This window comes from Pan troglodytes, chromosome 19, assembly GCF_028858775.2.
Source record: "Pan troglodytes isolate AG18354 chromosome 19, NHGRI_mPanTro3-v2.0_pri, whole genome shotgun sequence".
NCBI classification, from domain to species: Eukaryota; Metazoa; Chordata; class Mammalia; order Primates; family Hominidae; genus Pan; species Pan troglodytes.
In genome coordinates this window covers 77060192-77086753 of record NC_072417.2, presented here as the reverse complement: position 1 = coordinate 77086753, position 26562 = coordinate 77060192, and the positions used below count along the sequence as shown (strand labels likewise).

Below are 26562 nucleotides of genomic sequence, written 5' to 3'. Positions count from 1 at the left end.
CCCTGCCAAAGGGAGTTACTGGCATTGCCCCTAATTCTCTCAGCCACCCCATGAGACAGGTAACGTTATTTCCACGCTCTCGAGGAGGAACTGCCCAGAACCACACAACTAGTGAGAAACAGAGCTGGTACTGGAACTGGGTCCATATAACTCCAGTAACGATAACATCAATGACAACAGTATCATAATAATGATAACGTCAGCATCAGCAGAAGCATGGTGACAGCTGACATTTATTTAGCATTTACCTAGCATTCTGGGTGCTTCACGTGTATTCATTTCACCTCATCCTCACGCCCACCTGTGAGGGGAGCGCTGGTTCATCTGTTTTATAGATGAGGAAACAGGGGCTCAGGGAGGTGAGTCTGTCCCGTGTGTGGGACGGGAGCCCCTGCAATCTGGCTGCAGAATCTGGAACCAGTACAGGCCCTGCTTCTGTGTGCCTGTCACCCCTATCACACAGACATGCACACACGAACACACCACTGACATCCTTTCCCGGCCCAGCTCTGTGGCTCTCCCAGTTTGCTCAGAGGGAGTAGAACGGCCCAGGGAGGTGGCACTGTCAGCTCCTTGGGCACTGTCCCCTCCCACCACCTCCCCGGCTTCAGAGAAGCAGGTGTCTACCAGAGGCCACCAGGGCACCCTGCCAGAGAGTGTGAGGACCCGCGTCCCCTGCACCTATGGCACTTGGTCACTTCCTGCGGGTAACTGTGAAGAAGAAGAGGAAGTGACTAGGTAACCCAAAGCACAGAACCCCCAGGGAAATTGATGTCGGCCCCCTCCCCTCCTCCCTTCCCCCATGCCTGGGGCAGCTATTTCTGTCTTGGGCAGGAGCCGTGTGCAAACCCTGCTGACCCAGAGAGCAGCTAATTCCCATCTCAGATGTGTTTCTGGCAACTGGATGCCTCCCCCCGGAGAGGGAGAAGAAAGACTAATGCGTTTTGGTGGGGGGCAAAGGCAGAAAAGCCTCCAGGGGACATGGCGGGGAGGAAGGGAGCCGTGGAAATTCCCCCAGCACATTCTCTCAAAGAGGGTTTTCAGATATTTTTTAAAGAGAGTATTTAACATGATTAGCAGAATATAATCAACAGAATGCAGTGAAGACAATGACGAGAAGACCTTGGAGGAGGCTGGTGAGAGCCAGGAGTGAGACCCGCCGAGGAGACGGCCAAGGGTGGCGGATCTGCAAGTGCAGGCTCCCCAATTCCCCATGCCCTCTCACTCCCCCAGGGCTCCGAGGAAGAACCTGGCTATGCTTCTGGCTGATGGGAGCCGGGACCCTCACCCCAGCCAGGATTCTCCTTCCTCCCACTGCCCAGGGCCAGGCAGACTGGTAGAAGGAAGGGTGACCACATTAAAGATCTTCAGGGCTGCCATTCACCTTGTAGGCTAAGTGAAAGATGCCTTCTAAAGTTATACAATGACTAGAATCCTGGTTCGAGTCCTGGCTATGCTCTGTGTCCTAGGGCGGGCCACGCCACCTCTCTAGGACTCAGTTTACTCATCTATAAAATGCTGAGCTGGCCTCAGAGTTCACCACACTCTTCCTTACACCTTGTATAACTTTCTTTCTTTCTTTTTCTTTTTTTTTTTTTCAAGGCAGGGTCTCGCACTGTCACCCAGGCTGGAGTGCAGTGGTGCAATCTGGGCTCACTGCAACCCCCGCCTCCCGGGTTCAAGTGATTCTCCTGCCTCAGCCTCCCAAGTAGCTGGGATTATAGGTGCGCCACCACGCCCAACTAATTTTTGTATTTTTAGTACATGGTTTCACCATGTTGGCCAGGCTGGAGCACCTTGTATAGCTTTCTATTATTTCAAACATAATAACAGCCAACATGCGTTGAGTGCCTACTGTGTGCTCTACTTGTATTGATGGGGTTTTTTTGTTTGTTTTTGTTTTGTTTTGTTTTGTTTTGTTTTGAGATGGAGTCTCGCTCTGTCGCCCAGGCTGGAGTGCAATGGCGTGATCTCGACTCACTGCAACCTCCACCTCCCGGGTTCAAGCGATTCTCCTGCCTCAGCCTCCCAAGTAGTTAGGACTACAGGCGCATGCCACCACGCCCAGCTAACTTTTTGTATTTTTAGTAGAGACGGGGTTTCACCATGTTAGCCAGGATGGTCTTGATCTCCTGACCTCATGATCCGCCTGCCCCAGCCTCCCAAAGTGCTGGGATTATAGGTGTGAGCCACTGCGCCCGGGCTTTTATTGATCTTTTAATCCTCACAACAATGGGAGGAACACTTGGATAATCTCCTTTTTACAGATGAGGAAACTGAGGCACAGGGCAGTGAGGCAAATTGCCTCAGAGCACACAGCTAATAAACTGGGGTTCAGAGCCCTGCAATGTGGTTTCAAAAGCTGTGCACTCCAGTCTCTGCTGCCACCCAAACCCACAGTATTGCATGTGTTTGATCTGCTCTCTGTCTCTGCTGGTCTGTGAGCTCCCTGAGGCCATTCATGCAGTGACGGGGGCTCAGGAAATGTCTATCCACTGGAAAATAAAGTGGGTGGGGGTGCTGGGGGGGAGCAGCAGTAGCCTCCTAAGTCTCTTTCCGTAGGGATGTGGGACAAGAACCAGAATAGATGGAGTCGGAAACCCCAAGAGGAGAAAAGAGGGTAAATAGTAGGTCAGATGTCCCTTCCAGAGTAGCAGGGGCCAAGCTTCTGCACTCCAGGAGTGCGGGGTCTGTAAAGTCCCACTTAACAGAGGTGGAGAAGAAGGCACAAAAGATAAAGGTTCCCAGTAAGTCCTGGAAGCTCGGCGACTTGAGCCCAGTTCTTTGTTCCGCATCCTCCAGAAGTGGAGGTAAAGGACAGTCATGGGCCAGGCACCGTGGTGACGCCTCTAATCCCAGCACTTTGGGAGGCCGAGGCAGGCAGATCACCTGAGGTCAGGAGTTTGAGACCAGCCTGGGCAACATGTTGAAAGCCCGTCTCTACAAAAAATACAAAGATTAGCTGGGCATGGTGGCACTTGAACTTGGGAGGTGGAGGTTGCCGTGAGCCGAAATCACCCCACAGCACTCCAGCCCGGAGTCTGGAGGCAACAGAGGGAGACCCCTCCATCTCAAAAAAAAAAAAAAAAAAAAAAGGACAGTCATGGAGAGAGTTCCTGTCCCCCAGCAGGCCTCCCTAAACCCTGCCTCTGCCCTGGGTAGCAGAGTCCTCTCAGAAGCCCAAGCCTCAGTTTCCCCATCTGCAGAAGGGATAATAACCATCACCTCCATGAGCAGTTGTGAACACCTCTTAGGTGGCGTTCTTTTAAATGCCCAACATGTGGTAGTTTGGATCTGTAGACTGAGGACCCCTGTGCTGGCTGAAGGTGGCACCCTCTGGGTCCCGGGGACTGATGTGAGGCTCCCCCTGACCCCATGCCCCAGGTCCTGAACCTGTTCCTGGCTCTGCTGCTGAGCTCCTTCAGCGCCGACAGTCTGGCAGCCTCGGATGAGGATGGCGAGATGAACAACCTGCAGATTGCCATCGGGCGCATCAAGTTGGGCATCGGCTTTGCCAAGGCCTTCCTCCTGGGGCTGTTGCATGGCAAGATCCTGAGCCCCAAGGACATCATGCTCAGCCTCGGGGAGGCTGATGGGGCCGGGGAGGCTGGAGAGGCGGGGGAGACTGCCCCCGAGGACGAGAAGAAGGAGCCGCCCGAGGAGGACCTGAAGAAGGACAATCACATCCTGAACCACATGGGCCTGGCTGACGGCCCCCCATCCAGCCTCGAGCTGGACCACCTTAACTTCATCAACAACCCCTACCTGACCATACAGGTGCCCATCGCCTCCGAGGAGTCCGACCTGGAGATGCCCACCGAGGAGGAAACCGACACTTTCTCGGAGCCTGAGGATAGCAAGGTGAGCCGGGGCCAGGGCTCAGACAGACCCGGCTTCAAATTCTCCTGTGACCTGGAGCAAGCCCTAAGTCCTCTCTGAGCCTCAGTTTCTCCAGCTGTAAAATGGGGGTGGTGCCCTATGGCATTGTTGCAAGCATTATGTGAGACGCTGTATGTAAAGCATGCAGTCCGCGCCCTGTGAGTGGAGGCAGTCACTATCGTTATTGATGTGGTTATTATGATCAACCCTGTCTGTCCGGAAACCCTGATTCCCTCGGACCAGAACACCTGGGCCCCTCTCACCAGCAGGTGGTGCCCTTGGACATGCTGCTTTTACCTGGGCACCGCAGCTCCAGGACCAGGACCTGAGAGGCCTCTCTTACATATTCTCCTCTGGGTTTGAGGCCCCTTGCCCAGTCCTCACACTTATCCTCTATCTCTGTTTAGACCCCACCTGGGTCTGCTCCCAACCTCCCAGTGTGGGCCAAAGTGCCAGATCCAGGCAGGGGATTCAGGAGAGGGCTAGGGGCCAACGGGAGTTGGGGACAAGGAGGACAGAAGCCTCAGGCAGGAGCCCTGACCCCTCAGCCATGCAGGGGGTGTGCTGCTGGGCTCAGATGCCCCTACCCACCCCTCCACTGCGAGGGTGAGGAAGGGACAGGAATGCAGCGGTGGTCACCCCCAGCAGCTGAGGCTGAGGCTGAGGCTGAGGCTGACCCTGCCTGGGTCTTGAGCCCCCTTCCCCCCCGTCCAGCTCTGGCAGGGAAAGGACTCATACAGGAGCTAGAGCTAGGACGGGGGTCCCTGCCCACCCCTGCACCATCAGCCTGAGCCTAATGAACTTTGCCCTGAAAGCTTTTGACTCCTTATTCCCCCCAAATATGCTGGCTTACCAGGGAGCGAGTGCCTGTGAGCTATAAATACCCAGGCAACTGTGGCACAGACCTCGGTATGAGGCACTCAGGTGGCGGGGGAGCTGGAGAGCACCAAAGTCCCAGGCTCGCCGGGGCCTGGGGACTTGTTCAAGGAGGGCGAGCACAACTCCAAGGGAGATTTAGGGAGTTGGGTGCACAATCGGGCAAGCAACTCAGTGGATGCCCTGGCTGACCTAACACTCTGTGCCTCAGTTTCCCTTTTAGTCTACTGAAAACAAGGACCCCCCCCCCCCCGCCATGGTGGTTTTCTGGTCACCACTCTGGATACAGAGCTGCCCCCCAAGTTGCCCTCTTCTTCCTTCTCTTCAAGGCCTCACCCTCAGCCTTGAAGGGGTCCCCTGCCGGGTGGAGGCTGGGGCCGGGAAGCTGGCCTGGCCCAGCAGGAGGAGGTGGGAGGAAGCCTGGCCTGGCCGGAGCACCCGCCTCCCCCACTCCCGCTCCCAACACTGATCAGGTTCCCTTGGCACTGGATGGAGGCTTTGGCTGGGGAACATTTTCCACCCTTTCTGGATTCCTCAGCCAAACAGACCCTGCGGGTGGGAAGGCTCAGACACTAGTGGCACCACACACCCATGTTCTGAGGGCTGTGATAGCCTGGCTCCATCCTGACCCCGTTTCATACCCCTGCCCCCTCAGAGCTACCTTCAGGCCCCCCATGCCTCCCAGACCCCCTACTCGGGCCGGGGTCCCCGCCTCCTCCCTTATCTGAGGCCTTCGCATGTGTCCTCATGCCCTCACCGTCCCTTCCCAGGCATCAGCCCTGCCCCACTCCTTATATAAGTGTCATGCGGGCATGACCAGGGCCACCTACGTCCCCGTGGTTCCTCGACCATCCAGGGCTGGATGAATGAATGAATGAATGAATGAATGAGTTTGCTCCTCCCTCTCTTCTTCCCTTCCCTTCTGGTCTCCCATCCTGCCCCATCTGGTAGGAGGATGAGGGGGTCTCTCAGGGACCCAGATGTCATGTGACCCTGTGGCCTCCGCAGAAGCCGCCACAGCCTCTCTATGATGGGAACTCGTCCGTCTGCAGCACAGCTGACTACAAGCCCCCCGAGGAGGACCCTGAGGAGCAGGCAGAGGAGAACCCCGAGGGGGAGCAGCCTGAGGAGTGCTTCACCGAGGGTGAGGGCACACCCCACCTCGTCTGGGTGTCTCCCCCAGGCCTGCAGCCCCTGCAAGGGGCAGGCTACACCAGGACCAAAAGCACACGGACCTGGGGCTGCCTGGCCATCCCCGTGCCTCACGTGTCTAGGGGTGGTGGCAGTGCATGCCCAGAACTGTGGTGCAAGATCCATGCAGAGCCCTTGGTGCAGACCTAGCTTGGAGCGAACGTGCAGGAGTGTGGGTGTCAGCTCCTGAGATCCTCCCCTCCATCTTCAGGGAGCAAGGCCTTCAGGACATGGCACTGGAGAAATGTCGTTGTCCATAGAGCTTGCTGGGCTGTGCAGGATGGAGACCGCCTGGGCGAGGTGGGGGGTGGGGCAGCACTGGGGCTGGGGGCCAGGAGGCCTTTCCTCTGCATGCCCATCCCCAGCAGCCATTGTCGCATGTTGGATCCAGCTGTGAAGGGAGGTCCTGAGTCCCGCATGTGAGCCAGATGGAGCTGGGTGAGGGAGGAGGTGGGGCCCTGGGTCTGGGAGCTGGAGAGGGGCATCCTGGGATGCCATGGGAGGGCACTGACTGTGCACCCCAAGGCAACCCCAGGCCCATGATGTGGTGCCTGTCCCTGTCCCCCCTCACCCCATCAGCCTGCGTGCAGCGCTGGCCCTGCCTCTACGTGGACATCTCCCAGGGCCGTGGGAAGAAGTGGTGGACTCTGCGCAGGGCCTGCTTCAAGATTGTTGAGCACAACTGGTTCGAGACCTTCATTGTCTTCATGATCCTGCTCAGCAGTGGGGCTCTGGTAGGCACTGCCTGGGAGCACGGGGCAGGGGCAGGGGCCAGGCCCACAGCAGGTCCTCTTGGGGCTCCCTGTCTCCACACACAGGAAGAGCCATGCTCTGGTCAGTCCCAAACCCTGAGAATCCTAAAGGAACTCGCTGTGCCTCCGGGATAGGTTATAGGATGTGCTGACTTTCTCAACATGGCAGAGGTGCCTCCCTTATTACGTGGGTGCTGACTTTTGTGCACTCTCTGCTGATAAGGAGGCAGGAGACCCCTGGGAACTGGGGGCGCAGGACTGAAGATGTGTCACTGTGGACCTGCCCAGCAGATGATGGCAATTTGCTGTTGTTGGGCTTGGAGAAGGGGGTCTGAGGGATTCTCCCCACTGGGAAACGCTCTCATCCCCATGATGGGTGGTGGGAGTCCAGGAGATGCGGACAGCCTGTCCCTTGGGCTGGGCCCCCACGGCAGACCCCCGGGAACCAGCAGCATAGAGCAGGGCAGGGGACCTGGCTGCCACCCCAGCCTGCTGGACCCCAGCCACCCTGGTGGTGCTGGTGCCCCCAGGCCTTCGAGGACATCTACATTGAGCAGCGGCGAGTCATTCGCACCATCCTCGAATATGCCGACAAGGTCTTCACCTACATCTTCATCATGGAGATGCTGCTCAAATGGGTGGCCTATGGCTTTAAGGTGTACTTCACCAACGCCTGGTGCTGGCTCGACTTCCTCATCGTGGACGTGAGTCCCCCCACGCTGGCCCCGTAGCTACATCCAGAGGCTGTCAGTGTGGCGGGGACCTCAGGAAGCCCACGCCCTGAAGGGGAGGACCTGCCCGAGGCCACCCCCAGAGTCAGACCCTCGATCAACACTGCCCTTCTCAGACACAGCTGCCCAGGGAGGGGTAGGGACTGGGAGGCCTTCCCTTCTCCTCAGGGAAAGGAGGCCTTGGGGGAAGACAGCAGGCAGGAGGGCTACCTACCATCCCTGCCAATAGGAGCGGAGGAGTTTCTTACTTCATACATTTTAGTTATTTATTTTTAAGATGGGATCTTGCTATGTTGCCCAGGCTGGTCTTGAACTCCTGGGCTCAAGCAATCCTCCTACCTTGGCCTCCCAAAGTGCTGGGATTACAGGTGTGAGCCACCATGCCCGGCCAGGAATGGAGGATTTTCTTAGCCTCTTAGATGGGCTCACAGGCCTCCCGAAGGAGTCGGGTACCATCCCTCCTACTCACAGTCATCCCCAGTTGGTTGATGACGTCACTGAGGTGGTGCCAGGCTCCTACAGGTACTGGGACAGGTCCCAGGGCTGCTCTTCCCACCGGACAGGACCACCCACTAGGGAGGGGATCTAAGGGAGACAACCAGGAGCTGTGAGTCCAGGAAGACCCCCGTGGCGTGGGCTTGAGGGGAGGCTGGGGGCCTTGCACGCACTGACCCCCTCACGCCTCCCCTGCAGGTCTCCATCATCAGCTTGGTGGCCAACTGGCTGGGCTACTCGGAGCTGGGACCCATCAAATCCCTGCGGACACTGCGGGCCCTGCGTCCCCTGAGGGCACTGTCCCGATTCGAGGGCATGAGGGTGGGTGCTGAAGGGGCCTCTGGGGTGGGCTGGGGATGGGGGACCGGCCACCTTCACTGCAGGGTGGAGGGTGCATGTCTATACTCCAACCACCACCAGAGGGAAGCAGAGAGCTTTGACCCACGGCCCTGCCTGAGGCCAGGTCTGGCCCCCACCTCCCCTAGCTGTCCTCCCCGCAGGCCATCTTCTGCCTGCCCCATTCCCACTCTCAGCCCCCGATCCAGCCCGCCCTTAGCTTACCTCTGCCACTACTTGAGGGGAGCAGAGACTGCAGAAGCACCCAGGAGGGCCCCACGGCCAGGGAAGAGGAGGAAGGAAGGCAGGTTTATGTGGTGTTTATGGGTGGTTTATGAGTGGGTTTATGGGTGGCCCTCCCCAGCCTCAGACTGAGCCACCCAGGGCTTTGAAACAAGGTGCCTGCACCCTGGCTCTGAGCCTCCCCCTCACCCCCCACTGATGAGCTTGGCGTCACGGTTGGGGCCATGCCCTTGAGCTTGGGGTCAGTTTGGGGAAGATCCACTCAGGCCCTGGAGAGCGGAAGTGGCAGGTAAACACAGGGTTGCGGGGGGCGGGGGGGCAAGAAAAATGGGACTTCCCCAGGAAGAGAGGTCGGCCGGGAGCAAGACCTGCTCCAGCGGGACAAATTTCTGCAAATCTGGAGGCCATGGCGAGCCCACCCAAGCGGCTCCTTCCTGTCCCTGCAAGAGGCCAGCCGAATGCTGGGCCCTCTGACCCCCCAGAGCCAGGGAGCCCTCCCGTTGAGGGGAAACAAGCTGCCTGTGGCCATGCAGCTGGTCAGTGCCCCAACCAGGAACAGCTCCCCTGGGCACACCAGGCTTGTGCCACCCACTCTAGAGGTCATGAAATGGCTCCTCCTTAAAAAGAGAGGGGTGTCAGATCCAGCCCAGTCTGCAGTGGTCAGGTGGGCCGTGTGACTAGGGCTGGTGGGGATGGGGCTTCTGTCCCGAGTTCCTGCTGCTTCAAAGACCCTGGTGCCCTCTTTTCTGTGCCTGTGTCTGGGGCTCTGGGGCTGAAAACCCATGAGCAGGGGCTGGGTCACGTGAGCTGAGTTTCCTATGGGGGCTGAGCAAAGAGTGTTTGTCTCCTGCCTGGTGACCTGTGACCAGGCTGCTTCCAGAGAAACCCAGCACCCCTACTCTGGGCTGATGGCTCCAGTCAAGCAGAGAGCCCTCTTGACCACCAGGCCTGCAGCTCCCTCCCCCTCCCCCTTACCACCCCCAACCTGCACACACACAGCCCAGCAGGTCGGCCCTCCTCTAGGAAGCCCTCCCTAATTGACAATGCCCAGCTCTGCCTGGTCCCCTGGGTGGCGTAGAGATGTGGAGCCCTCTCTCAGAGGCTGGGAGAGGCACTGGCAATGGACCCCCTGGCCCCCAGGTGGTGGTGAACGCCCTCCTGGGCGCCATCCCCTCCATCATGAACGTGCTGCTTGTCTGCCTCATCTTCTGGCTGATCTTCAGCATCATGGGTGTCAACCTGTTTGCCGGCAAGTTCTACTACTGCATCAACACTACCACCTCTGAGAGGTTCGACATCTCTGAGGTCAACAACAAGTCTGAGTGCGAGAGCCTCATGCACACAGGCCAGGTCCGCTGGCTCAATGTCAAGGTCAACTACGACAACGTGGGTCTGGGCTACCTCTCCCTCCTGCAGGTGGTGAGTGTGACCCACCACCCCTGCCGGGAACCTGGATGGAGGTGCCCCCCACCCCGGTCCCTCTCGTTGTACCCAACCCCAATGTCACTCCTGGTTAGGGGACCGCCCACCCTGCTTCCAATGCTGTGGGATCCCCAGGCAGTGTCTAGACCTCTCTGGTCTTTATTTGATGCTAGCCCAGTGGGGCTCTGGCAGGCGGCCTCTGGCAGGGGAGGACCAGGTTGGGCGGGGGAGGGAAACTCATGGATGATGAAAGCAGGGAGCAGCCCCCCGGCTCACTCCCCAACCACACTCTCTCAGGCCACCTTCAAGGGTTGGATGGACATCATGTATGCAGCCGTGGACTCCCGGGAGGTGAGTCGGGGTCGCTGAGATGTGGCTGGTGAGCGAGCCAGGGAAGAGGACTCAAGACAGGAGGGAGACTTGGCAGCACGTTCTGTCCCCGAGACTTGGCAGCCCTGGGGGTGGATGGGTCCTGCCCTCAGGGCTGTGGGGGGCAGGGAGAAGCCAGCGTGCAAACCCACGCCGTCCCACCCTGTGGCTCCCACAGAAGGAGGAGCAGCCGCAGTACGAGGTGAACCTCTACATGTACCTCTACTTTGTCATCTTCATCATCTTTGGCTCCTTCTTCACCCTCAACCTCTTCATTGGCGTCATCATTGACAACTTCAACCAGCAGAAGAAGAAGATGAGTATTAGCCCAGCCCCCCGGGCCCTCCCCGTGCCGGGCCTCCCTCCTGCCTCCCTTGTCCACTCTCCATTGCACAAACCCACAAACGCTGCCTGAGCACCTACCAGGTTGTTGGTTCAGGCAGCTAGCTTGGGTCCCAGTCCCACCAGGCCACCTTGAACAAGTGGCTTGGCCTCCATGAACCTCGGTGTCCTTATCTGTAAAATGAGACTGCTGGGCCAGGCGCGGTGGCTCATGCTTGTAATCCCAGCACTTTGGGAGGCCGAGGCGGGCGGATCACAAGGTCAGGAGTTCGAGACCAGCCTGGCTAACGTGGTAAAACCCTGTCTATACTAAAAATACAAAAAAAATTAAAAAAAGAAATTAGCCAGGCATGGTGGCAGGCATCTGTAATCCCAGCTACTCAGGAGGCTGAGGCAGGAGAATCGCTTAAACCCAGGAGATGGAGGTTGCAGCGGGCCGAGATCGCGCCACTGCACTCCAGCCTGGCGACAGAGCGAGACTCCATCTCAACAACAACAAAAAAGACGAGGCTGCTACAACCTGCCTTGTGGGTTACTCTAGGGCTCAGCGAGATGTTGATGAAAAGTAGCCAGAAACAGGCTGCAAGACAGCATTGATCCCCACTCCCCTTCCCTCCCTTCTCCTCGGTCCCGCATTCTCCCCTTGTCCCTCCATCTCTGACCCTCCCCCTTCCTCCAGGCTGATCAACAGGGGCAGGGGCTGCCTTAAAGGTGAGGTGCCCCACTGAGGTGGGGGGGTCCTGGAGGCAGGAAGGGGAACTGCACCTCAACCTGACAAGCCCTATCCCACTATACTTAGGGGGGAAAGACATCTTTATGACGGAGGAACAGAAGAAATACTATAACGCCATGAAGAAGCTTGGCTCCAAGAAGCCTCAGAAGCCAATTCCCCGGCCCCAGGTACAGACCTCTGGGCCCCCTGTCCTGTGTGTGCTGCCAGGCTCCTGCCCAGGGGACTGATGGGGGTAAAAGATTTCCTGCCTTCCACCCACCAGGCTGTGTCCCTGGGTGAGGTTAGGCCCACCCCAGGGGCACGGGACTTGGTCTACCTGCAGGGAGGGACGCCTCTTTGTAGTGCCACAGAGACACCATATGCACAGAGCCTGTCCATGAAACTCCAGTGACTGCTTTACCCTCACCTGGTCCCGCAAAGCTCCTCAGTGCCCATCTACCTCCCACCTGGGTCCCCAGTGGCCCCTGGGGCAAGGGCTCCCACAAGTGGAAGGAGGAGGGTGTCCAGACACCCTACCCAGGAGCAATGACTTTGGAAGAAAGGGGAGGAGCATCTGGGGGATCTTGAAGGGGGTCCCCGGGGAGGAGGGAGGACCATGAACCCCATAAAATGACCTGGTCCCAGACCTGTCATGATCTGATGGGTCACCCCTCCTCCCCTGGCTGACTCCACCACAACCCCCAACATCTCCTTTCTCTCTCTCTCTCTCTCTCTCTGTCATCTCTGTCATACTGTGGTGCCATCCTGTGTCTCCTGCCTGTCCATGTCCTGTCTGGGCCTGGCCACCCCAACTCCCCCACGTCCACTCCCACCCATGCTGCAGAACAAGATCCAGGGCATGGTGTATGACCTCGTGACGAAGCAGGCCTTCGACATCACCATCATGATCCTCATCTGCCTCAACATGGTCACCATGATGGTGGAGACAGACGACCAGAGCCAGCTCAAGGTGGACATCCTGTACAACATCAACATGATCTTCATCATCATCTTCACAGGGGAGTGCGTGCTCAAGATGCTCGCCCTGCGCCAGTACTACTTCACCGTTGGCTGGAACATCTTTGACTTCGTGGTCGTCATCCTGTCCATTGTGGGTGAGCGGGGCGGGCTGGACCGGCAGGGCAGCACTGAGCTGAGGCACTCGGGAAGACCCATCCTCACACAGACACACCTGCCCCTGCACCCTCACACGCTCACCCAGACACATGCCTGTGCGTGCCTGCCATTCACTCTCAATGCACAAAGGCACACGGTGTGCACGCAGGCAGATCGTCACCCGCGCACACATGGATGCACCTCAGGACACACAACTGACCAGAAGACACGCACTCAGGTGCCCACATACTGAGCGAAAAGTGTAAAAGATGGTTCCATGTCTGTGTGCACTGAGAAGTGCACAGTCATGCGTGTGCTTATGATAGAAAGTAGCTGCCATTTATTGTCAACTGTGCTGTGCGCTTGACAGGTGTTATCTCACCTGTTGTTCATAACAATGTCATGATCAGGAACTGTTGTTCCCATTTTACAGGTAAGGAAATTGAGGCACAAACAAGTGAAGTGGAGACCCAGAGTCACGCAGCTGTTCTGTCTCCCTCTCTCTCTGTCTTTCTCTCTCTGTCTCTTTCACACACACACACACACACACACACACCAGTGGCATTTGCAAACAGCCTTGGGAATGGGCCTTACACTCCCCCACTTCAGGGTATCCCACCTCCAGTTCCATCAAGACAAAGCTGCAGCCCCTGGCCCCAAGACCCATGGGAGAGCCCAGCCTCACCTGTCAGTCATCTGGGCTGTGCTCTGAGACTTGAGCAGAGCACACCAGGCCGGGCCCTCTGAGCCCCGCATGCTCCCCACACCCTGTGCCGGCCCCCCTCCCCAGTGGCAGCGTCCTCACTAGCTTCTCCCCGCAGGCCTTGCCCTCTCTGACCTGATCCAGAAGTACTTCGTGTCACCCACGCTGTTCCGTGTGATCCGCCTGGCGCGGATTGGGCGTGTCCTGCGGCTGATCCGCGGGGCCAAGGGCATCCGGACGCTGCTGTTCGCCCTCATGATGTCGCTGCCTGCCCTCTTCAACATCGGCCTCCTCCTCTTCCTGGTCATGTTCATTTACTCCATCTTCGGCATGTCCAACTTTGCCTACGTCAAGAAGGAGTCGGGCATTGATGATATGTTCAACTTCGAGACCTTCGGCAACAGCATCATCTGCCTGTTCGAGATCACCACGTCGGCCGGCTGGGACGGGCTCCTCAACCCCATCCTCAACAGCGGGCCCCCGGACTGTGACCCCAACCTGGAGAACCCGGGCACCAGTGTCAAGGGTGACTGCGGCAACCCCTCCATCGGCATCTGCTTCTTCTGCAGCTATATCATCATCTCCTTCCTCATCGTGGTCAACATGTACATCGCCATCATCCTGGAGAACTTCAATGTGGCCACAGAGGAGAGCAGCGAGCCCCTTGGTGAAGATGACTTTGAGATGTTCTACGAGACGTGGGAGAAGTTCGACCCCGACGCCACCCAGTTCATCGCCTACAGCCGCCTCTCAGACTTCGTGGACACCCTGCAGGAACCACTGAGGATTGCCAAGCCCAACAAGATCAAGCTCATCACACTGGACTTGCCCATGGTGCCAGGGGACAAGATCCACTGCCTGGACATCCTCTTTGCCCTGACCAAAGAGGTCCTGGGTGACTCTGGGGAAATGGACGCCCTCAAGCAGACCATGGAGGAGAAGTTCATGGCGGCCAACCCCTCCAAGGTGTCCTACGAGCCCATCACCACCACCCTCAAGAGGAAGCACGAGGAGGTGTGCGCCATCAAGATCCAGAGGGCCTACCGCCGGCACCTGCTACAGCGCTCCGTGAAGCAGGCATCCTACATGTACCGCCACAGCCACGACGGCAGCGGGGACGACGCCCCTGAGAAGGAGGGGCTGCTTGCCAACACCATGAGCAAGATGTATGGCCACGAGAATGGGAACAGCAGCTCGCCGAGCCCGGAGGAGAAGGGCGAGGCAGGGGACACCGGACCCACTATGGGGCTGATGCCCATCAGCCCCTCAGACACTGCCTGGCCTCCCGCCCCTCCCCCAGGGCAGACGGTGCGCCCAGGTGTCAAGGAGTCTCTTGTCTAGCAGGCAGCGTCGGGGTGGCCCGCTGAGTCTCGGCATAGTCCCCAGAGCTCCCCCGTGGTGCCTGCACACAGAGTGAGGGAGGAGGGCTTTGAATCTGGGACTGTGCCTGGCTCCCTGATGAGGGACAGGATTTGGCCACACTGGGGCTGACACCCAGGCCCAAGCGCCTGCGTTCCCAGACCATGGGAAATGGGAATTGCGCTCAGGGGCTCCATGCTGGGTCTGAGGCCCCTGCCTCCAAGATTTAACCTGCAAGTTGCTCTGACCTCCTCTGGGCCCTGTCGCCCCTCCTTTTGGCCTGGGGGAGGTCAGAACATTCGAATCTCTGCCCCTCACTTGAGGAGGAGCTGGCCTGCGGTGGAGGGATCAGTTGCCCCCCATCACCAGAGTCTTAAGGGTCACTGGCCTCTCCCCAGGAAGTGGCTCAGACCCCTCAGCCCCAGCCCAGACAAAGATGTCTTAACCTCAGGGAGTGCAGACACCTAACCCCAGGGCACTGCCAGCCCACCCCCTTTGACTCTGGGGTGCAGCTTCACCCACCAGGCCAGCTCAGGAATTCCCTGGAAAAGGGAAATGTGACTGGTTCAGAAATAGCTCCTCAAAGCCTCAAAACCTGATTGGCCACTGGATCCTACTGCTTTGGGCTGGGATGGTGACTCCTGAAACCTCTTCCCAGGCCACGTCCAGGTCCGTAGCTCCCCTGGCTGGCCCCTAGGGGAAGAGCAGAAGGAAGGATGCCACTTGGGAATGAATTGTCCTTTTCTAGGAAGCACGGGGGAGTGAGACAGGCTGGGTCCTGCCAGCTGGATCGCTGCACATGGCCTGAGCATCCAGACCTGAGCGGGGGTCAGGGACCTGCTGCTCAGTAAGAAGATTCTCGCCCCTTCCCTCTCTCCCTGCCTCACTCCTCTGTGAGCACCACCAGGGCTCCAGGAGCCTCATCCAGCCTCAGAGATCTCCCTTCTCATCTCCCCACGCCCGTCTCTTTCTCACCTTTCCCACCTCTCTCCCCAAAGTGATCCTAAGAATGTACAGTTGAGCTCAGGTTAGATATTTCGACCCTGGGGCGTGCAGCAGGGAAGGCCCAACTGGTTCAGGCTCAACCTTCCAACTTCCTGTGGCCTGAAGAAGCACTTCTGCTGCATCGCTGTTCTGGGCATGGCAGGGCCAGGCCTCTGCTGGCTCCTGGAGAGCAGAGGCTGTGCCCGGAGGAGGAGGGGTGAGAGACCTGCTCAGGCGTCGCTGGATTTATTCACTTGTGTGTGTACCTGTGGCTGTATGTCTGCTTGTATGCTTTTATAGGCCTGTGTGTATAGCTGTGTGTGTGTTCAAGTGCGTGACTCTATGTGTGTGTGTGAACCACTGTGTACTGGAGCCTGCATTATGCACGTGTCTGGGTATCTTTGTATATATGTGTATATATGTGTGCCCTGGACTGTTTCAAGGTCCATGGAGTACGGCTGGTGTGTCATACTGTGCAGGCCTGTCCCTGGGAGTGTTCCCGTGCCTGGGAGAGTGGACCTGTGCTGTGAGTGTGTGGATGGGTGTGAACGCATGTGGTAAGGTGTGTACTCAGGGCATTCTGTTGGCCTAAGTGCCTCTTCTTTTTCTTCTTGTTTCTCATGAAAAGTTTGATTAAAATTCAGGAAGCAGCAAAACCTTCAAAACAAGACATGTATGTGTGCTTGAGTGTGTGCACACGTGTGTGTGTGTGTGCACATCTACATGCCATGCCTATGGGCCAGAGTTGTCTTTATTGTCCACCATGCTCTCTCACCTGCCTGCACATTGGCCCTCTGCCTTGCCCTCCTGGGCCCTGGGCTGGCACAGCCCCTGGAGCCTCAGAAATCTGTTTGATTGGATATTCTCCTCGGACTGTGTGCAGGTTGCAGAGGAAGAGTAGATGAGCCGGGTCCGGCCTCTCCCTGCCTGTGGCCCCTCCCCTGCAGACGGATGCCCATTCCTGCCTGGTCCAGTGGGGAACAGGTCCCACGCCAGGCCAGCAGGCGGGCTCCTTTGTACAGTTCTTACAATAAACCCTCCTTGGTGCCTCTGGTGTGTGGCTTTTCCCTTCTGCATGTCAGCATGTGGATGCGGATGGGGGCTGAGGGCAGTGAGAAGCAGAAAGGGTCGGTGGGGATTGGAGCCAAACGTGGAAGACACGGGAGCCTCTCAGGGGGCCGGGCAGGATAAGGAGGCCCCAGCTCCCCGCTCTGGCCCAGTCCAGCTCTCTCCAGCCTCCTTACAAAAGCCCCTTAGCTGGAATCCAAGAGACCAGATAGGATCAGGGGTCAAGACCCGGCTCCCACAACAGGCAGCACCACACTCCCTCTCTTCCAGGTGATCCATGTTGGGACTCTGTGTCCCCAGCTCCTCCTCTCCAGAGGCCCCTTCACTTCTCTGCCCATCTCAGAGGCCTCAAGGTGCCTGTGGGGTACACAGCACAGCCTCTCCTTCTCCTCAGAGGCACTGACCCCAGGACTGACTTCTGACCCCAGATAGCCCAGGGTCACGTGGACCCGTGACTAAGAATATTCTTATGCGGCAAGTTTAGCCCACAGCCCCCAGAGAGTGAAATATAATCTTGTATGTAATTTTCTTTTTCTTTCTTTCTTTTTTTTTTTTTTTTTTTGAGATAGGGTCTCACTCCGTCACCCAAACTGGAGTGCAATGGTGCAATCATGGCTCACTGCAGCTTCGAACTCCAGGGCTCAAACAATCCTCCCACCTGAGCCTCCCGACTGAGCCTGGGACTACAGGCACACGCCACCACACCTGGATGGTTTTTTATAGAGATGGGGTCTTGCTCTGTTGCCCAGGCTTGTCTCAACCTCCTGGCCTCAAGTGATCCTCCTGCCTCGGTCTTCCAAGTTGCTGGGATTACAGGCATGAGCCACTGCGCCCAGCCTGTAATTTTATTTTCTGTAACAACTTCTGACTCCCAGGGCTGTATTCTTCCAGACAAGTAAGCACTTAATTCTTTTCAGGATTTCTGCACCCTCTCTTCCTGGGTCCTGAGGTGATGTAGCACTGGCGTGGGGGATGGGGAGTGGCCCTCAGGCTGCCCCCCTGTGTCGTTCCATTGTCTCTGCGGCACCTTCCACCTTGCAGCTCTCTGTGCGTGAGTGCGAGGGGAGGTGTGGAGAATCTCTACAGGGTTGTCTGAGTGCTCCCAGGGTGCTGTCTTCCCTCCCTGGAGTGGGAGCTTCTTCTTACTTATTTTTTCAAAATTTTTATGTCAATAGTTTTGGGGGTACAGGTAGTTTTTTTTTTGGTTACCTGGATAATTTCTTTAGTGGTGATTTCTGAGATTTTAGTGCACCTGTCACCTGAGCAGTGTACACTATACCCAATATGTAGTCTTTTGTCCCTCACCCCTCCCTCAACATTCCCCACTGAGTTCCCAAAGTCCATTATATCATTCTTGTGCCTTTGCATCCTCATAGCTTAGCTCCCACTTACAAGTGAGAACATATGCTATCTGGTTTTCCATTCCTGAGTTACTCTACTTAGAATAATGGCCTACAGCTCCAACCAGGTTGCTGCAAAAAGATGTTATTTCGCTCCTTTTTTTTTTTTTTTGAGACGGAGTCGCACTCTGTCGCCCAGGCTGGAGTGTAGTGGCGCGATCTCGGCTCACTGCAAGCACCGTCTCTCGGGTTCACGCCATTCTCCTGCCTCAGCCTCCCAAGTAGCTGGGACTACAGGCGCCTGCCACCACGCTCGGCTAATTTTTTGTATTTTTAGTAGAGACAGGGTTTCACCTGGTTAGCCAGGATGGTCTCGATCTCCTGACCTCGTGATCCGCCCGCCTCAGCTTCCCAAAGTACTGGGATTACAGGTGTGAGCCACAATGCCCAGCCTATTTCACTCGTTTTTATAGCTAAGTAGTATTCCATAAAGAGATGTATATATACCACATTTTCTTTATCCACTCATAGGTTAGTAGGCACTCAGGTTGGTTCCATATCTTTGCAATTGTGAATTGTGCTGCTATAAGCATGCGTGTGCATGTGTCTTTTAGAAAATCAAAATTATATCAAGTATCTTCTCCAACCACAGTGGAATAAAACTAGAAATCCACTCCAAAAGGAACCCTCAAAATTATACAAATATATGGAAATTAATCTGTTCTTGAGTGATTTGGGGGTTAACAATAAAATCAAGATGGAAATTTAAAAATTCTTTGAAATGAATGATAATGACACAACTTCTCAAAACCTCTGTGATACAGCAAAAGTGGTAGTAAGAGGAAAGTTCATAGCATTAAATGCCTACATCAAAATCTCTGGAAGACCACAAATAGACAATGTAAGGTCATGCCTCAAGGTACCAGAGAAACAAGAACAAATTAAACTCAAACCCAGCAGAAGAGAAGAAATGAGAAAAATCAGAGCAGAACCAAATGAAATTGAAACAAACAACACAAAAGATCAATTAAAACAAAAAGTTGGGCCGGGCACAGTGGCTCATGCCTGTAATCCCAGCACTTTGAGAAGTCAAGGCGGGCAGATCACGAGGACAGGAGTTTGAGACCAGCCTGGCCAACATGGTGAAACCCCATCTCTACTAAAAATACAAAAATTAGCTGGGTGCAGTGTTGCACACCTATAGTCCCAGCTACTTGGGAGGCTGAGGCAGGAGAATCACTTGAACCCAGGAGGCGGAGGTTGCAGTGAGCTGAGATCATGCCACTGCACTCCAGCCTGGGCAACAGAGCAAGACTCCGTCTCAAAAAAAAAAAAAAAAAAAAAAAGCTGGTTCTTTGAAAAGATAAAATTGATAGACCATTAGCAAGATTAACCAAGAAAAGAGAGAAGATCCAAATAAACTCTATTAGAAATGAAACTGGAGATATTCTTTTCACTTTAAGTTCCTCCAGACCTCACCTGGAGCCCTCTCTGGCATCAGGGACAGGAAGATTTGCAGAGCGCAGGGTGCTCAAGCCCACACATCCTTTGAGCCTTGAATGGTGGAAGAAAAAAGGCCTCATAATGGGTGAGAAACAGAGACAACATGGGACAACAGTCACAGCTACCCACCTCCCCAGGCATCCGTGCCACTCCTCGCACTCCTCGCCCTCCTCAGGGCGTGCCGTCCACCACATTCACCAAGTACCTCAGATGCAGGATGGCCTTCAATGTGCACAGCTGCCCTTCGACGAATGCACTGTTGGGGCCGGGCGCAGTGGCTCACGCCTGTAATCCCAGCACTTTGGGAGGCTGAGGTGGGTGGATTGCTTGAGCTCAGGAGTTTGAGACCAGCCTGGGCAACATAGTAAAACCTGTCTCTACAAGAAATACACAGATTAGCCAGGTGTAGTAGCATGACCTGTAGTCCCAGCTACTCGGGAGGCTGAGGTGGGTGAATCACTTGAGTCCAGGTGGCAGAGGTTGCCGTGAATGGAGATTGCACCACTGCGCTCCAGCCTGGACAACAGAGCAAGATCTTGTCTCAGAAAAACCCCAGAAAACAACAACAAAAAAACGCGCTATTGGGCTTATTTCTATTTTACGAAAATGAGGAACCTTGGTCACTGAGAGGTTAAGAATGGGTGTTGCCTCATGGGTGCTGTTGGCATGTGAGGCAGGGAACTCTGCTTTGCCAGCCAAAGCCCCTCCCACCCCAGGCACCCACCGGTCATTGAGACCAGCGCGATTGCCCTGATGCATGTGCAGACGCTCCCTCCGTTGAGGCAGAGCCACCCTTAGTAGAGAACCACTGGTAACCTGGGGAGGTTTCCTGGCTGCTACACTGCTGGGTCAGGACTCAAACCCACGTCCTTCTTAGCAGGTCTCTTCCCAGTCACAGCAGCCCAGCAGATCCAGGACACCTGGGCTGGAGAAGGAGGCAGGGGTCTGAACTCTTCTTTCACTGAGGTTCTTCCCCCTCCCGGCATCCTAGGGTGGCTGGGGGTTGCTGCCTTCTTGCTTCTCCACCCCCTGAGCCCCTTGTCCCTTCACCCGACCCTGGCCCCCATTCCTTATTTTGATGTTGCCTTCCTGGAAAGGGAGGTGTCGTCAGAAGTCAGAATGTGAAGCCCCGGGCAGCCGAGGGCAGAGGCAGGAGTAGGCTTGTGAGGCCTCCTGTTCTGGGAAGAAAAGGGCATCATGAGCCCAAAATGGGGCTCAGGGCTGTTGTCACCAGTGAGGGAACAGCACGGCTCAAAATGTGACAAATAACCCTGCAGGCGGTGGGGCCCCCGCTGCCTCCGCCCCTCCTGAAAACAGATCCCTGCCCGGCATGAATGGGAATGAAGCCCAAAGGCCACATCTGCATCCTTGTCCACGGGATGTGTGTGTCTTCCCTCCCTGGAGCGGGAGCTGCTTCTCACTTGTTTTTTTAAATTTTTTATTTCAATATTTTCTGGGGTACAGGTAGTTTTTTTTGGTTACCTGGATAAGTTCTTTAGTGGTGATTTCTGAGATTTTAGCACACCTGTCACCTGAGGATGGGTGCCAACTGCCCCCCACCAACCTCCATGCCCCCTATAGTCCGCTGGGCCCTAGGACCAGCTCCAGAGTAGGCCCCACACCACAGGGTCCAGGCAACACACCTGTGTGAGCATGCACATACACACACACACACACCCCACAAACACGTATGCCCCAAGCCTTTCCCAGTTATACCCCCAACTTTGGGGAGACACTAGCCCCAAAGTTAATGAAGGACTCTGTCATTAGGGGCTCAGGAAGAGTATTTCCTAAACCATGAGACTCCCAGATTTTGCCCCACTCCCCCCGGGTCAGTCTCTCTCCAGCCACCCTCACCAGCATGGGGGCCCACGGGCCTCAAGCTGACCTCAGGTGATGTTTATATTTCTGAGCTGTTTATTCCATGAACTGAACATCTGACAGCTTTTCAGAGAAATGTTTTTTCATTTGGAACATCTGGAAACAAGAAAGAACATCTGGGGCTGCCCGGAACGGGCTGTTCCTCGGATGAAACCTTAACCCTCCTGCCCCTGACTTCCGTGGCTCAGGTCCTGGCCTGCACCCCTTGAGAGTGCCCCCCACCTTATCAGGTCAGAGGCCTAGGCCAAGATCTAAAGAGGGACCACCCAGACCCTCTGCCTTCCAACCATGGCATGGGAGGTGGTTCTGCTTCTCCCTAAATCCAGACAGACCTGCCCCAGCACAGACTGGAAAACGGAGGGTTGTGAGGAGAGTGAGAGGTGGACAGAGGGCACCGACGATTTAGCATCTCTTCCTCTCCTGGGGGTCGAGGATGAGAGACAAAAAAGAAGCTGCCAGGAAACATAAAATTCAAAGAGGGCTCAGCTGTAGGGCTGAAGTCTGCAAGCATGCTGTGTACAGTTGTGCATGTTGTGCCCTGCACAAGGGCATCTCTGAAGGGGCTGCATTGGACCCAGGGGCAGGGGCGCAAAGGTGAGTTTATATCAGTTCCTGAGCACTGAGGACAGGCAGGATACAGCTGGAGGACCTGAGGGCTCCCCCACACCAGCTCCTGTTCCCTGCCCAAGACCCCCTGGACCTGCAGACAACAATTCAACGCACTCAGAGTCCCACAGTTAAGAACTCCCTGAAGAAGCCCCCAGTGGCTGCGTGGTGGATTTTCGCAAAGCTGTCTCCACCTACATCCACCCTGTTTGGCAGCCCCTACATACTCTTTCACAGCATGAGGAAGGGAGGCCTCTCACCAAGACCTGGACTGAATCTTCTCCCAGTGGCTGCCACACTTGACCTGCTCTTGCTCCAGAACCTCTGTGGCTCCCATCCTCCACAGGGTCAACTTCCAACATGGCTGCCTGCACTCCAGCCAAGAGGCTCTGCTCTGGGCCCCTCCAGGTGCCCGACCTGGGTCTGTGGCTGCCCTGTCCTTCTTCAGTGCTCCTCTTCCCGCTGGGTGAGGAATAGTTCAGGGCAGAGGAGCTAAGTTCAGGTTCATTCATAGGACAGGTGCCTATTTCGCTCACGGCCCAGGAATAGAGACTTGCCGGGCTCGGCCCTTCGGGGAGCTGGCAGACGGCAGAGGGGAGGCTGGCTGGCCCAGGGGATGACCACCAGTGGGGTAAGCACAGACAGAGGGGAGCACAGGCTTCCCCCAGAAGACTGAGAGGCCCCCAGAGGCATCCACAGAGGACCCCAGCTGTGCTGCCCAAGCTGGGCGACCGCCAAACCTTAGTGGCCCAGCTGACAAGAGCCCGCCCTCCCCCAGGGTCCCCGGAGAGCTGGTGCCTCCCCTGGGTCCCAATTTGCATGGCAGGAAGGGGCCTGGTGAGGAAGAGGCGGGGAGGGGACAGGCTGCAGCCGGTGCAGTTACACGTTTTCCTCCAAGGAGCCTCGGACGTTGTCACGGGTTTGGGGTCGGGGACAGAGCGGTGACCATGGCCAGGCTGGCGTTGTCTCCTGTGCCCAGCCACTGGATGGTGGCGTTGCTGCTGCTGCTCTCAGGTACAGCACCCACGACGAGGCCTGTGGGGGTTGCTCTCATCTCCAGCTGTCTGGGCCCTGCGGCTCTGCCTCCTGCTTGCTCCACCCTCCTCCTCTGTCTCTCACTCTTTACCGCCTGTCTCCCTCTCATGGCCATGGGTCCTGGGTCTGTGGGTGTCAGCTGCACGTGGTGATGGGCTCAGGAGCCTGTGGCCCCAGTTCCTCTCCTGCCTGGAGAGCATCAGGCTGAGCTGGGCATGAGGAGCAAACCAGAGTTAGCAACCAGGACCGTGGAAGAACTAGGCTCAGGAGGAAGAGAGGCTGAGGGCGGTGCCTGGGGGTCGGGAGGGGAGAGGCTGTCCCAACCGGACCCTGGAAGATGCAAGGTCCAAATGTGGTCCCCTCCTCTGGGAGATGAAAGATCCTCCGGGTTGTGACTTTCTTCCTGTCTCTCTTTAAAAAAAAAAAAAAAAAAAAAAATAGAGACAGGGTGTCCCTATGTTGCCCAGGCTGGTCTCAAACTCTTGGACTCAAGCGATCCTCCTGTCTTGGCCTCTCAAAATACTGAGATTTCCCTGTCCCTCCTGTCTCATTCAGATGCCTGCTCAAAGCCACCCTGAGGGTCAAAGGCAGAAAGGGGGCTGGGGGCGGGGCTTCCGGTACCCCCACCCCATATCTGTCTCCCAAGTACTGGGGGCAGGGAGGACCGAGGGGTCTTGAAGCTGCTGTCATGGAAGGAGGAAGTAGCTCCGGGAACATAGAGGGCATGCAGGGGTGGGGCAGCCCAGGCCAGAGGAGGACCTGACTGGCCCCGCCCACTTCCTCCCACCCAGCAGCTGAGCCAGTACCAGCAGCCAGATCAGAGGACCGGTACCGGAATCCCAAAGGTCAGTAGCCTCGCCTGCCGCTTCTGAGGGCAAGTTGTGTGCGACTATGTCCTGTGTCCGACTATGGTCCCTGTCCTGGGGGCGGTCCGCCTTCCCACCCTTGCCTGATCTCCCCATCCAGGATTCCCATCCCCAGGCCTCCTTAGGATCTCCTCTGAGCCCCACCCCCAGCCCACTGTCATCCTCATCAGACACATGCCCTCCAGCCTTGGCCACTGAAGGGCTGGGCTAAACTCTGGGTCACAGCAAGGGAGCCTGGGGGTTCCTCTAGGACTCAGGCCCGGGCCTGTCTAGCTGGGAATCTGGCTGAGTCTCGGGTGAGCCCTCCAGTGCAGGGTCACTATGTGAGGGGCTCAGGGATTCCCGGGCAGTGCTCGCTAAGAACAAGGCAGTCGAAGCTGGAAAGAGGGTTCTGGAACAAGAAGTGGACCCAGTCCCTGCAGGAGGGAAGAGGGAGATGATGGAGGGAAGTCATGCAGGGAGGGGGTTGACTGAGGAAGGTCTCAGTTGACAGACTAGGAATTTGGCCTTTATCCCTGGAGGAACGGGGGAGACTGAGGATTTCAAGCCTGTGCAGGGCAGCCCAGTGAAAGGAGGGGCCAGGCCTGTGGGCCTCCAGGTCCTGGGGGTGTGGCCTGGGTCAGGCTGTTATAATGGGCATAGGAAGGAATGGCAAGGTCCCAGGGCTCTTCCAAAAGAAAATCAAAGGGGAGGTGGGGCAGTCGGGAAGAGGTGGAGTCTGAGAGCTTGGCCGTGGCTTCTCATGTGGCTCAGCCTCTCACGTGGCTCTGCTTCCCAACTCCAACCTCAGCCTCCTGCCTGTCCCACACCCTGAGAAGCAAGGACTAAGCCCAGGGAGTCTGTGCCAGCCAGGGCAGGGGCCTGCTGCTGGGGCTGGCAGTCAGGAAGATGCCAAGCGGAATGCTGAGCCTGGCCTTGGCACCCACAGGTAGTGCTTGTTCGCGGATCTGGCAGAGCCCACGTTTCATAGCCAGGAAACGGGGCTTCACGGTGAAAATGCACTGCTACCTGAACAGCGCCTCCGGCAATGTGAGCTGGCTCTGGAAGCAGGAGATGGACGAGAATGCCCAGCAGCTGAAGCTGGAAAAGGGCCGCATGGAAGAGTCCCAGAACGAATCTCTCGCCACCCTCACCATCCAAGGCATCCGGTTTGAGGACAATGGCATCTACTTCTGCCAGCAGAAGTGCAACAACACCTCGGAGGTCTACCAGGGCTGCGGCACAGAGCTGCGAGTCATGGGTGTGTGCCAGGTGGCTGGGACGCTCCTGTAGCTGTCCACCCCACCCTAGCCCGGCCTGCCTCTTGTGGCGATGGTCATGGCCCTAGAGCACTCAGGAGAGCCACTGGGACCTGAGGGAGCTGCCCTTGTAGGCCTAAAAGGTGGACTGTGGCCCAGGCTCACAACCCCACTCCTGTCCCCACAGGATTCAGCACCTTGGCACAGCTGAAGCAGAGGAACACGCTGAAGGATGGTATCATCATGATCCAGACGCTGCTGATCATCCTCTTCATCATCGTGCCCATCTTCCTGCTGCTGGACAAGGTGATCAGGGGACGGGGGAAGCCTTGGGGGACCGCAGAGGAGGCCACCGCATAGGCCAGGCATATGCAGGGTCTCCATCTCCCCAGCTCTCGTTGTGGCCTTCTTGGTCCAGCCTGTCCCCACTGGCTCACCTATTCAATCATTCCTTCCTTCCTTCATTCATTCAGCTGTTCTTGCAGAATGCACCTCACTCCTGACCCCTCACTCCTCTCCCTGGCCCTCCCCAGCCTGGCCCAGCAGGGGATGGGGCTGGGGGACACTAACACTCTGATCTCCATCCCTCTCCACCCCCAGGATGACAGCAAGGCTGGCATGGAGGAAGATCACACCTACGAGGTAAGGAGCGGGGCAGGCCCAGCAGCTCTGAGTCCTCGGGGTCAGTGGCCACTATCTGCTGGTGTGGTCGGGGTGTGGCCCCGGCCTGAGTTCCACTTAATGTCTCCAGGGCCTGGACATTGACCAGACAGCCACCTACGAGGACATAGTGACGCTGCGGACAGGGGAAGTGAAGTGGTCTGTAGGTGAGCACCCAGGCCAGGAGTGAGAGCCAGGTCGCCCCACGCCCTGGGTGCAGGCTCCCTGGCCTCAGTGACTGCTTCGGAGCTGCCTGGCTCATGGCCCAACCCCTTTCCCGGACCCCCAGCTGGCCTCTGAAGCTGGCCCGCCAGAGCTGCCATTCATCTCCAGCCCCTGGTCCCCAGCTCTTGCCAAAGGGCCTGGAGTAGAAGGACAACAGGGCAGCAACTTGGAGGGAGTTCTCTGGGGATGGACGGGACCCAGCCTTCTGGGGGTGCTATGAGGGGATCCGCCCCCACACATGGGATGGGGGAGGCAGAGACTGGTCCAGAGCCCGCAAATGGACTCGGAGCCGAGGGCCTCCCAGCAGAGCTTGGGAAGGGCCATGGACCCAACTGGGCCCCAGAAGAGCCACGGGAACATCATTCCTCTCCCGCAACCGCTCCCACCCCAGGGAGGCCCTGGCCTCCAGTGCCTTCCCCCGTGGAATAAACGGTGTGTCCTGAGAAACCACACACAGGCTCGTGGCATCTTATGGGTTTGGGGTGGGTAGGAACATCTATGTGGGCACTTCTGTTGTTTGAATGTGGCGCCTGTGAGCCCTCGAGGGTGTGGGAAAGGTAACAGCCACCCCTCCTCTCCGAAGACCCAGTTGGAGCCTGTGGTCGCATCCCCGTTTCTTCTCCCTGGAAC

General features: G+C 57.0%; 2 protein-coding genes across 10 annotated transcripts in view; both read left to right on the top strand.

The window, feature by feature from the left end:
- The window catches only part of SCN4A (sodium voltage-gated channel alpha subunit 4), a 51669-nt gene extending 35111 nt beyond the window's left edge, over positions 1 to 16558 (top strand). For 2 of the 4 annotated variants that reach the window (XM_024350551.3, XM_024350552.3), the window contains 11 exons: positions 3385 to 3861; positions 5707 to 5899; positions 6526 to 6680; positions 7229 to 7402; positions 8123 to 8245; positions 9644 to 9922; positions 10223 to 10276; positions 10473 to 10610; positions 11432 to 11536; positions 12193 to 12463; positions 13286 to 16558. In XM_024350551.3, the coding sequence (XP_024206319.1) occupies positions 3385 to 3861; positions 5707 to 5899; positions 6526 to 6680; positions 7229 to 7402; positions 8123 to 8245; positions 9644 to 9922; positions 10223 to 10276; positions 10473 to 10610; positions 11432 to 11536; positions 12193 to 12463; positions 13286 to 14508 (3192 nt within the window). In that variant the 3' untranslated portion in view covers positions 14509 to 16558. Of the gene's footprint in view, positions 1 to 3384; positions 3862 to 5706; positions 5900 to 6525; positions 6681 to 7228; positions 7403 to 8122; positions 8246 to 9643; positions 9923 to 10222; positions 10277 to 10472; positions 10615 to 11431; positions 11537 to 12192; positions 12464 to 13285 lie in introns of all 4 variants that reach the window. The other 2 variants (XM_063799904.1, XM_016932741.4) reach the window with 2 other exon arrangements.
- A 6168-nt stretch (positions 16559 to 22726) lies between these two features.
- On the top strand, positions 22727 to 26382 carry CD79B (CD79b molecule). Of its 6 annotated transcripts, none has more exons than XM_009433051.3 (6): positions 22727 to 22922; positions 23738 to 23788; positions 24738 to 25049; positions 25235 to 25353; positions 25648 to 25689; positions 25799 to 26382. In XM_009433051.3, the coding sequence occupies exons 1-6, from the start codon at positions 22856 to 22858 to the stop codon at positions 25895 to 25897; spliced, it is 690 nt and encodes a 229-aa protein (XP_009431326.1). In that variant the 5' UTR covers positions 22727 to 22855; the 3' UTR covers positions 25898 to 26382. The 6 variants fall into 6 exon arrangements, with proteins under 6 accessions (XP_009431326.1, XP_001150953.1, XP_001150818.2 ...); XM_001150953.8 differs by having other exon boundaries at positions 23735 to 23788; XM_063799903.1 differs by having other exon boundaries at positions 22748 to 22922; positions 24600 to 25049.
- The last annotated feature ends 180 nt before the right edge of the window (positions 26383 to 26562 follow it).

Bases quoted from the DNA above. Each gene is read 5' to 3' on its own strand.
- CD79B (XM_001150953.8), top strand. From the start codon at position 22,856: ATGGCCAGGCTGGCGTTGTCTCCTGTGCCCAGCCACTGGATGGTGGCG. The intron at 22,923-23,734 runs GTACAGCACCCA...CCTCCCACCCAG, and splicing joins GTTGCTGCTGCTGCTCTCAG to CAGCTGAGCCAGTACCAGCA. The intron at 25,050-25,234 runs GTGTGTGCCAGG...CTGTCCCCACAG, and splicing joins CACAGAGCTGCGAGTCATGG to GATTCAGCACCTTGGCACAG.